Source organism: Phytophthora infestans, genomic scaffold (genome assembly GCF_000142945.1).
Source record: "Phytophthora infestans T30-4 supercont1.16 genomic scaffold, whole genome shotgun sequence".
NCBI lineage: Eukaryota > Oomycota > Peronosporomycetes > Peronosporales > Peronosporaceae > Phytophthora > Phytophthora infestans.
Genome location: NW_003303743.1, coordinates 740,757 through 751,948, shown reverse-complemented (window position 1 = coordinate 751,948; position 11,192 = coordinate 740,757). Strand labels below are relative to the sequence as shown.

Sequence of the window (11,192 nt, the reverse complement as noted above, 5' to 3'; positions counted from 1 at the left end):
CCAAAACAAGTGCATTTTCGGGTACAAGAACGTATGAAAAAACCAGAGTGATTGTCGGTGAGTGTGGCGGCAACTCGACTTTTTTAACTTGTCTAAGCACCACTCAAGCGGCTTCACCGCGGTGTTCGCCTCGCCGCAATGTCACTCCCTGCTTCGTAAAGCCTTTCATATGTATGCACACCGGTCGATATCATTCTTTTTACAAAGAATCATTGACAAAAAATAACTACAAAAAATGCTTACATTGACGATAATATAAACTTAGTATCTGTACCGGAAGAATTCCATCGCTTGTCTGATCCCGCTTTCACTGTCCAGTCCAGTGACATGCACTCCATAAAGCTGGAGCTCAACGAAAAGAAGGACAAATACGTAGGTTTTATTGTAGAACTTAAACTCCTCAGGGACTAGCTTGAAAGCAGACATATTTCTCTGCATTCTAGCGTTTCTTGTCCGCACTGGAGTGTTTGTTCGAATGGTGTAAATCCGATCTCAGTAAGAATTTAGTACGATTTCAGAAACTGTTTCACAGTCTGAGCAGCACAAACCTGGAATGTTTTCCTGCTGTATGCCTTCAGATACGACTCCAACGCGCCCCAGCTGTCGAACGCCGACACATCCAGATCCGGTACGTCCACTAATTCGTCTTGAGGAGCGATGTCACCTCCGTCGCATCCTTCTGCTTCCGAATCGGACGAATTTTGGCTGCTCGCATCAGAGTCTGATGCGAATGAAGAATGAGATCCCTTCTCGTGTTCGGATTCTACTGACGAATCCTGAACGTTCAATGATTCTTCATTTCTGCGTCTAGAAGAGTTGTGGCGACGCGAGGATAATCGATGAGGCAATTGCTTTCTTCGCTTGGTTACCGCTCGATCTCGGGCGGTAGGATGCCTTCTTAATCTCTTCTTCTTCTTCCGTGAGTTTAAACGAACTGCAATGTCGCGGGATTCGCCTCGCTGTTTGATCTTGACGCAACGCTTGCTAGGTCTTCGTCACCCCCTTCGCTGTAACGAAGCTGGTGGCGTGGCATGGCGGGCGTCGATACAGCAGACGCCGGACCCGTGCTGCTTTTTGGAACGCTGGGATTCTTTTGACTGAGAGGGGGAGACTTTTGACAGCCATTTAGCTTTAGGAATGATGGTCTGCATCCGGGTGAACATCCGAAGATCAAAATGCACATCCGAAGACAACCAAAAGATTTGTCCCCACCGAAATGGCCCTTTTAAATACTGTGCAGGGAGACACTCTCATAAAGTGTGCGAGCCCCGACAGCACCTTTTTTGGAGCCCAAGGCGACGGATCCCTGTTTGACGTATAGCCGCGGCGTTCATCAAAAGTCAAGAAGTGTTTCTTTACTTCATTCTCGTGTCGAGAATAATCACCTCATATCGTGAAGGTGATGTGCCGTCCTCTAGATAAGAATTGTCGGCCCAGCCTCTAACATAGTGCACCCGTTAAACAGCAACTACATTTCCAGACTTACTGCCAATTCCACATAAACGCAAATGAAACATGCAAATCCAAGCATTTGCTAACGCCAAATGACAGAAGAAGATGCAAACAACGAGTCTACCTCACAACCTGGAGCAAAGTTTTACGGAACTGGAGAAGGAAGAAGCTGAATTGCTCTGGTACCGGCCTTTCTTGTAGGCTCTCCAGGATAATATGGACTTAAACGATGACACTTTAGAATTCGTACAGTATACGTTGTAGCTAGTCTCATCAAAATAAATTATACAGTCTCCGTTCTTTTTATGGTCCTTCAGCGATTTTGCGAACTTCTGCCGCTTGGTCTTGTTGATCTCGTTGTTGCATGACATGTGCTCTATGTGTGTCTGTTTTACGGTGAACAGCATGCCAACCAAGTGGCGGCTGATCGTTGAGGTGGAGAGCCGCACGTTCGTATCTAAAACGAGCATCGTGCGCATAGCTTCCAGGGGGAAGATGCAATTGTCGTCAAGATATTCCTCCAGCTTGGACTTTGCTTCTTGTGTCATCTTCACAGTGCTACCACGAGCTCCACCGCGCGGTAGGCCTTCTACGCGTCCTGTGGCTACAGTGCGGTATGCCATCACGCGCGATATGCCGTTATTGGCGGCCACCTGAAGCCAGTCAGCGCGCCCCGCGCGATGCGCAGCTAGGACACGGAGCTTTTCAACTGGGGAGTGCTTGCGGAGGAGTGGTCGGAAGGGCATTCGTCTGAAGAGGTGATTTGATAAGTGAACTGCTTCAGGCGATGTTTTGGTTCAGGCGAGGTTTTCGCGCGCATTTTGGCGCCAACGCACCCTCACCACCTCTTCACGAACGATTCCAGTCATCGCCTTTCCTTGTCTCGCTTTGGATGAGATCTTTCTCTGTTTGTTTGTTGATTACTTTTGCTTAAGTTAAAATGTGTACTACAAAAACCAAATTGTCCACTTTGCTTGAAATTATTATCTGTTTGGACGGGCAGAGGTGTAGATGTACGCGATCTATTCGACGCACTATTCGGCCAGTATCCAAGTCTTGCCGACTATCTTGGAGCTGATGCGGCCATAGTGCACGACCTCGAGTTTGAGACTGCTTGTGTTTCGGTGCTACTGGGTGAGAGCACGACAATCCCGGCCGGACGGCGCCGACTCCTACGACAATTAAAGTCGAGCGCGCCTGGCACGGTCGTGACGGAGTGCATCACGTCGATGAGCTTTGCCAAAAGGGCTTTTAAAAGGTGAAAGGAGGAGCGCAGAGTTGTATTAGCTATCCTCTACTGCCATTTATTCTCCCTACGTCGAACTGCGTGGAGAGGTTCTTCTTTCAGGTCAAGCACCTGCTTTCGCATCATCGCACTTGGATGTTTCCGCTTCATTTGGAGATGCTGCACTTTTTAAAGGCCAGCCGGCGGTAAGTGAAGTTGTGAATCGGTCTGCGAAGTAGTTTGGGAATCGATAATTGCTTTTTTTATTGTTTAAAATAAATAATTGACTGTTCGACGACCTTAAATCCCATACTATTATCTATTTTTTGTTGACCTCTGAACACGCGCGTTTTCGCGAATACTGACCATGTATTGATTGGCTCATCCCGTACTGCAAAACTTATAGACGCAAAGATACCAGTGTATTCTGCTTTTTTTTTCCTCTTTTAAATTTGCATTCATCTAGTTTACTATTTCCGTGCCCACACCACCTGCACACAATTCTGCAACGAAATCAATAAGTCAATGGCAGCGGCAACTAATGCGGACGCAGTCGCAACGTCTGCAGCTAGCTTCGCGTGCGCAACGTCTATACCGGCGGCTTCTTGCTCAACAGATCCAGGAGTTTCCTCCGAAGTGCTGACTACGATGAGAATCGCCTTAGATAAATCGGCTGACTCGGACGAAGAGGAGGTGACGACTGCTGAGTTCGCAGTGGACCTAGCCGACGGCCAGACGTGGGCCATTAACTTCTACGAGTGCGCGGCTGAGGGCGACCTTGAGTGTCTTGAAGAGATTTTGGACAGCGGTCGCGTGGGCGTCAACGATGTGGACGTGGACGGATTTACGGCTCTTATGGTCGCAGCGGCCGAAGGCCACCGCGACGTGGTGCGCGCGCTGCTACGACGCGGCGCCGACGTTGGCGTTCGCACTCACGAATTGCGCTCTACCGCTCTACATTTTGCTGCGAAGGTAGATCCTGTTTCTCACTGCAGAGCTGTGTTTTATTGCTAATACTTTCGTGGTGTACACCTACGTTCTGTGTAGAACGGAGACGCAGAAATCGTAGCCGCTCTGTGTGAGTGTGATACGGCCGTGGTGGATAGCTGGAACGTGAATGCAGACACGCCGCTGATCTGGGCGTGTATTGAGGGCCGGGCCGAGGCCGTGAAGGTGCTGCTGAAGCACGGAGCAGACGTAAACATGCTGAATCAGTACGGTGCATCGACATTGCTGTGCGCGGTGATGATCGGAGAAGACCCAGAGCAAGATGAGGAGAGTGATAAAGGACGAGCAGAGATCGTGGCCATGTTGCTGGAGAAGAACGGGAAGCTCGTGAACTTCCAGGACCGAGAGGGCAGCACAGCGATGCACTTGGCAACGTCGTGCGGCTACTTGGAGTGTGTGAAGACGCTGATGGCATATGGAGCAGATATAACGCTACGGAATGCGATTGGACAGACTCCGCTTGAAGAAGCTCAGGACTCGGAGCTGCGTGAGAGCGGCCCGTGTGTGGAGCACCTACGTGGAATCTGGCGGCAGCTGGAAGAGGAAGCCGCGGCGCGTATGATGGCAATGTTGGAAATGGAGGAAGAGGCAGACAAGAATGCTACTGGTGCGTCGGGAACAGGTACAACGTCAAGCAGCAAGAAGAGCAAGAAGAAAAACAAAAAGGCAAAGCGCAAGGCAGCTAAGCAACAACAGCAACAGGAGGCTGAATTGGATGTTAATCTCATCAGAAGTAAGTCTACGAAGCAGGAAGAAAGTCTGTCTACAGAGCGTGAACCTGTGATTGAAGAACCTTCCGCTGAACCCGATCGGGAGGCCACAGTAGAGAGCACCAATGTGGTGAAGGAAGAGGAAGAATCTGCGAGCTCTGATGAGGAACGAGAATTATTAGTTCGAGACTCGATGGTGTCTGCAGGCCAGGACAGTGAAGACGAGGTTGAAGATACAGCACCGGATGCGAAATCTACTCAAGGTATCGACGCGACGGCGTCTGCTGGTGCGTGGACTACCGTCGGCAAGAAGCACCGCTCTCCTGTAGGTGCAATCACCAACGGTTCAGTGAAAGCTTCCGGTACCTCGCAGAAAGATACGACTCTTTCAACTCCCACTCAACGAAAGTCCACGACGTCTTCTCCTAAAAGCACCCCGCATACTTCTCGCCCGAAACTCAACCAAAGATCAAGTAACTATCTCAATTCTACTGGTAGAATAAATGCGACGTCAACGACGACAGCTTCGTCTTCCAACGTTGCACGCACGTGGACCAGGCCTCAAGAGGAGCGATGGAAAAGGTCTAGTAACTTCAGTACGCCACGGTCAATCGCGTCGTCGTCACTGTTGAACCCCAACGCACTGGCCTTCCGATCTGTGGGACTGGCAACTGGATCAAGTAATACGTCAAGAGAGTCGTCCGTCTCGACTACTTCGAGTGGGCTTTCGTTTTCGTCTACGTCGCCATGGCGGCCAAGCTTTGATTCACCGCCAGTAATGGCGCCGAATACCGTAGCTGCTTCATCGTTATCGTCCTCTGGTGTACATTACGGACGTCTAACATGGAAACAACAACGTACGAATGGCAACCACCAAGTGGCACGTGAAGCTCGCGAGCGATGGGTAAGCAAGCTGCGACTCGGAAACGAAAATGTGGCCGAGACGCTGGGGTATTTGGCGTGCGGTCTCTGCGGCGAGCTTGTGAATGACAATCTACAATGCAGCGCTGGTGCGTCTGGTGAGAAAGCCTCAGCGTGCACACAACTGTACTGTGCTTCGTGTCTGGAATCTTCGGCGTTCCGGACGGCTGACTCGACCGTGTTTAAGTGCGTTCGATGCCATGAAGTGGTTGCGAAGGAGTCTATGAGCCGGAACAGCCTTGCTCAGGCCCAAGCGGCGTCGTTGGGGCTCTCCATGTCAAGCTCGACCAATGCCGGTGCCCATGACGCTGATTATTCCTTGGAAGACATGCAGCATTTCCTGGAGGTCTCGGAACCTCGAGCCTCCGCTGTGGATCTGCGTGCCTTCCACTTAGTTCCTGGAGTGGATCTCAGTACACTGAGCAATGGCCAGCTCCACGTGCTGGAAAGCGCTCACCAACGTGCTCTAGCACAGATTATGGAGCAGCGTCTGGCTGATGCACGAATTCTTGAGCGTTTGCGAATGGAAGAGTGGCTAAAGATGCAGCGAGATGTGCTGCAGTTTGCCCCGCGATGAAAGAACAAGAGCGATAAACGGATATAATACCTTTTTTGGTTTGTATTAAATCTTGAATGCTTCAATCATGGCACATGGCAGGAAGTACGCAACTAGTTTAGAAGGCACGGAGACTTATGCATGTCGTGCTGGTGGGAGATCATCGTAGTAGATATCGTCGCCGTCCCCATTGAGGTAATCATCTTCGTCCTCGCGACTGAGATCTTGCAGCATGCGAAGTTGTCTCTCAGCGCGCTCGCGTTGCATGGCCGCAGTCTTCTCGTGCACCTTGTCCAGTAGATACCGGAAGGCCACCACAAACCAGTCGCGTTGTTGCTCGTTCACTGCCTCAATATCCAGTGACCGCACCGACGTCACTAGGGAGAAACAGTGAGCCCCCTTAGCTGAAGATACCAACCCAACTGCTCGAGCTCTAGCAAACACAGGCGTACGGTGGCCTTCATGCACTGAAATGATCTCATCGAGCTGCAGTGAGTCTCCGCTGCGGCCGAGCCACGACACCTCACCGAACCGATCTACGAAGACGCGTGTCTTGTGCGGTTTGCCCTTACGGCCGTACTTCCACACAGGTAAGTTCTCCATGCGCTTCATAATTGTCAGCTCCACTTGCTGAGCCACCCGTCGCTCGTGATCACGAGCAAGATCTACTAGGAACTCCAGACTGCGCTGTAGCCATTCCCTTTCTTCGGCCGTCTTGGCCTTGAGATCCAACGTGCGAGTGTGCGTTACCACTGACAACGTGCAGCCAGAGTCGTTCAGATGCAACGTTCCTTTGTGCAATGCTCGGGTCAGGACACTAGTCGAAGGACCTGAGGTGACTCGTAGAATGCTGGCCAGTGGGATGGCGTTCTTGGCCTTGACGCGCTTCTTGCCCATGGTGGTTGTGGCCGCCACGCCGTCGACAGCAATGTGCGTGGCCTTGGCAAGCAGCTTCGAAGTCCAGCGCAAAGTGTCGCCGTTCTCTACGCACAGGTTCGTGGCATGGGGCTTGCCCTTGCGGCCAAACTTGACGACACTTGTGCCGGCCACACACTGCAGGGCCACGCGATACTCTGTCATTTTGTGCTGCAGCGTCATGTCCGACCGCTTCTGCTCCTCCTGTCGAGCAAGAGCTTCACCCTGCGCATGCGCACAAATGGCCCACTTGACCGATACGGCCGACCGCAGCGAGATCCGCTTCTGCTTGCGAGCATTGTGCACGATCTGGAGAAAGTAGGCGGCCCACTTAGTTCCTCGAATCTCAAACTCCAACGACACAATCAGGCCGCGCATGTAGGCTTTCGACCGCCTCGGGCTCTTGACGTGGCACGTGGTTCGAACGTCTGCGATTAGATCTCGCGGGAAACAGCTCAGAAACTCGTTCACGGAGCTCTCGCGCCACATTTCTCGTTGACCGGCGTTCGATGGTGAAGCTAGCGACCGCGCCTCGGAATCCACGGACGAAACGTCGGACGACGATCTGCGGCGGGCGTCGTGATCCCGTTCGAATACTAAAGCTAAATTTTGTCTGCGTTCTCTCCGCAGCGAAGACCCCGAGGATCTTGACGACGACGAAGACTCAGATGACCTGGTTGAGTAGCGCAATGACGACGAGCGGGACGAGCGCTGGGGGAAGACGCCGGCACAATTGTCACGTGCGACTCGAGCAGCCAGTTGCACATTGGCCCGACCATTGGGCGGCGGATACAGCTTCGCGTTGGCCGAGCCGGCCAAGGTGTCGCTCTCTTCTTCTCCGCTGAAGCTCCTGCTCCTGCTGCGTTTGGTCCGGTTTTTGGACTTTTTGGCCCGTATGCGGAGGTGCGGCCGTTTATCTTCCTCCACTTGGCCGTCCTGCTTCTTGTGCGAGAAGAATGCCAAGAGTCTCGAGGACGTCGACGCCGTTGTGGCCGGCGACTCGGCGGCTTTGGCCCGGCGACTTAAACCCATTGACCGACGCTTCTCTCTGCCTGACTAGACGAAGAAGAAAAAATAAAATAAAAACTACCGACGAGTTTCCTTGTTTGCAAAAAAGTAAAGTGCTGAACTGGTAACGCAGCGCATGTAAAGTTTCAGTCCTGTGCTGGCCCTTTTATTCGTAGAAGGTGACCAGCGAATAGAGACAGAGCCGTGTTGCTCGAACGCGAACTGAGCAGCCTGGTGCCAAAGGAAAACGGTTATTGAAGCTTCCAGGGCGTTTGCAGGGTTTTCAGTGCAGTGAACTTCAGTGAGTGAAGTTGTGTCCTGGTTTTGGGGTGTATTCTGCCTCCAGGTGGTTCAAACTTGACTTGCACAGCTGGCCGTAGTGAGGATACTAAGCCACTCGATTCGAGATGAAAGCTGCCAGGATTCCCAAAATGCTGACCACTCAAGTCACGGGCTTCGGCCCAATTTGTACGAGTCTGCTAAAGCCAAGGCTTTTCCCGCTTTCTTTTGACGAGGATACTCTATCATCGTGCCGTCGTTGGGTGAATCGCCGCACGATGTCAAATCAGAGACTATACATGTAGTATCAAGTTAAAATCGCATTCGGCCCAGAACGGGAGCTGACCATTTATTATCCATGTAGCAACGGCTACCGATCGGCCATGTTATTAATAACTAATGACCGCTGTCGCGTGCCAAAAGTAGGAAATGCAAGGGTTCCGATCGCTTGAAGGGAACAGTTAAGTTCGTGAGCAATCCAATGCAATGGGTGTGAGCTTGAAGTGGGCTGCAACGAGATCGTGGTGGTGACTTGGTTTAGAATCTCATGGTTATCAGCAGTGTCCCATGTGTAGGCTTCAAGTGTCATCATCCCCTGTTAACGGACAGAAGTTCGGTGCCACTGGGCTGCTGCAACGTGAGGTGATATCATCATTTTGAGCGATAATGAACGCACGCATGGACTTAGGTCAGGTGTCCTACAACGGCTCCACGATAGTCAAATCGAGGTCACCAGCTAGCCGTGTGCACTACAGTACGGCATTATTTGCTGTTGCACTTAGGTTCCTTATTGCCACCCTCCGATTTTGCACGAAGATTCAATCGGCAATGCTGGCGATAAAGTCACAAAAAAATCATTTTGGACTGTGAATGCTGATATCTTACGGTGACCAAAGGCAAGAACTCATTCTGCAGATTACCAATATCGTATGATGCAGCCTTTGCACGCACTCTATACGGGGTCCTTCAAGCAAAGGAAATCATTATTTTTGTTATCAACAACAATACGTACGTGTACCTGGTCGTGTTTATTCGGATCACTTGAAGTGTTCGCCGTTCCTGTATCTTCAGTCAGTATCTGAATTGACGCTCTCTTGAGTCCAAGTACGATGATAACTCGAGACAACACTAAAGAAACAGTGCCGCGGGTGGCATACCAAGGCTGCACCTGGAGTGTTCGGAGCTCCAGTGAACCTCGTGTCCTCTGACATGTGAAAATCAGATGAAGGGTCACTGTTCTTAGCTGCTCTTAACAAATTGAAAAATTAGGAAAATAGGAGAAACATGTAGTCCATGTAATCCAGCGCCGATTCTTCTCGCTTAGCCCTGAAAGCCACCATGAACTTCTCAAAAGACATGGATTTTATCTATTTCGTTAGAATATCTTGACTCGTCAGCCTTCCAAGATCGAAGTATCCGAACGGTGCTCGATCGTCTCTTTGCTGCACTGTGGTTGTTCATTAAAATCGTTAATATCCATCACAACGGCACCAGTAGCTCTCTTGGCACTGCCAGGAGTAGGTCGACCACCACGTCCACTTATCGGTGGATATAGCCGCGCTAGTACTTTGTCTTGATTCTCAGGTGCACGAGCCACTCGATACACGCAAAAGCACAGTGCGATAACGAGAAGTGTCACTGCAAACGTAAAAACAGCAATTCCAGCGGGGCTTCGGAATACCCACGAGAAGATCGCACGTCCAAAGGATTGATCTGTAAGCAGAGAGCTGGACGAGTCTGCGTCGGATGTTTCGTACTGTTCAGCCACCAGCTGGAACGACGAGACATCATTGCCACGCAGTCGTCGCCGTCGAGCAGAGGTACTGGAAGCGACAGTGAGCTGGGTAGTCCCATTAGTCGATGGGTAGTCCGTGTGAACAACCACCCAGAAATCCCCGGAGAAAGACGAGTTCGGGATATCGACGGCTTGAGACTTGGTGCTGGGATCATCGCTGGCAAGAGATATATACGTGAAGTCGTACAGTGATCTGGGAAGAACCTCACTCACGTACACACTAGGCGTTACACCTCCCGTCACCTTTTCAGCTGATTGGAGCGTCAAACGTAGACCAACGCCCACACGAAGAGGCTCAGGAACGCGAAACATCATGACTTGGCCACGTGTCAACGTGAAGCTGGCGTTGCAAGATGAACACAGCATCGTCACGTTTTCCATTGCACTCCAGAGCTGCGTCAGCTCGAAGCCTCTGGGTGAGTTACACGAGACCCCTGACCATCCTGTCTCACACTGACATGAATGAGTACCGTCCTTTACAACACATTGGCCGTGTCCATGGCAGTTTGTTGTGTCTTCACATGAATCTGGAGCGGTTAAAGCGTCAGATGTTTTCGTATACACAGCAACTTGAAGCTGGAAACGAAGTGAAGACCCCGACACAACTCGATTGTGCACAGCTACCTTGAAGCAGTCACTCCCAGTTGCTGCGTATGAACAAGCTGTCGTTACAGCTACAGCCACAGTTTGTTTATTAAACCGTTGGGCAATAGCGTCGAAGTCTTGCAGAGACGCTGACGCTAGGGATGGGAACCCTGCATCACTTGGGCCACGCACAAGCAGCAGCGGTCGTACAGGCGTCTTAGCCTCCGCAATATCGTTGTGAATCAACAAGCTGAACTCGACCGCTTTTGCTGCTGAATCGTTTACTTCGAAGGAGAAATATGCCCACTCGCCGACTGCTAGCGTCAAATTGCCTGCAGTTTCGTATAAACTGTTACCGTCTAGAGACGCCGTGGACAGCACGACCCGCGTAGGCTGCAGAGAGCAATAATGACCACTGTATCCATCAGAACACGTACATGATTCACTCGAGAGCGTACTACACACTCCTCCATTCAAGCAAACGCCCAAGCTATCGTCGTCGTCAAGTTCGGTACTGTTGCTGTCCGATGAAGTCTTGTTGGTCTCCATTACCACTGCGTAGAAACTAGAGACGAGAGTTGATGTCTGGCAATCGTCCGCAACATTCACAGTGAGTCGGTAATCAAGCGATCCTCGAGCATATTCACTGTTGTATACACCGATGTAATAAATCCCAGAGCTAAGCGTAGACGTCGACCGTGAGAGCACGATCTTACGCGTTGACGCGCCAGTAGCCCA

General features: G+C 51.1%; 3 protein-coding genes across 3 annotated transcripts; 1 reads left to right on the top strand and 2 right to left on the bottom strand.

Annotated features, from left to right (window-relative positions):
- Positions 1-3,202: 3,202 nt before the first annotated feature.
- Positions 3,203-5,893, top strand: PITG_08777 (uncharacterized protein; the record flags this gene model as incomplete). The annotated part of the gene is made up of 3 exons (XM_002902811.1): positions 3,203-3,649; positions 3,725-4,507; positions 4,622-5,893. 3 exons carry the CDS (start codon positions 3,203-3,205, stop codon positions 5,891-5,893), a joined length of 2,502 nt encoding a protein of 833 aa, XP_002902857.1.
- A 114-nt stretch (positions 5,894-6,007) lies between these two features.
- Positions 6,008-7,869, bottom strand: PITG_08776 (uncharacterized protein; the record flags this gene model as incomplete). The annotated part of the gene is made up of 1 exon (XM_002902810.1): positions 6,008-7,869. One exon carries the CDS (start codon positions 7,817-7,819, stop codon positions 6,008-6,010), a length of 1,812 nt encoding a protein of 603 aa, XP_002902856.1.
- Positions 7,870-9,467: 1,598 nt separating this feature from the next.
- Positions 9,468-11,003, bottom strand: PITG_08775 (uncharacterized protein; the record flags this gene model as incomplete). Its single annotated transcript, XM_002902809.1, has 2 exons — positions 9,468-10,303; positions 10,892-11,003. The coding sequence occupies 2 exons, from the start codon at positions 11,001-11,003 to the stop codon at positions 9,468-9,470; spliced, it is 948 nt and encodes a 315-aa protein (XP_002902855.1).
- Between the last annotated feature and the right edge of the window lie 189 nt (positions 11,004-11,192).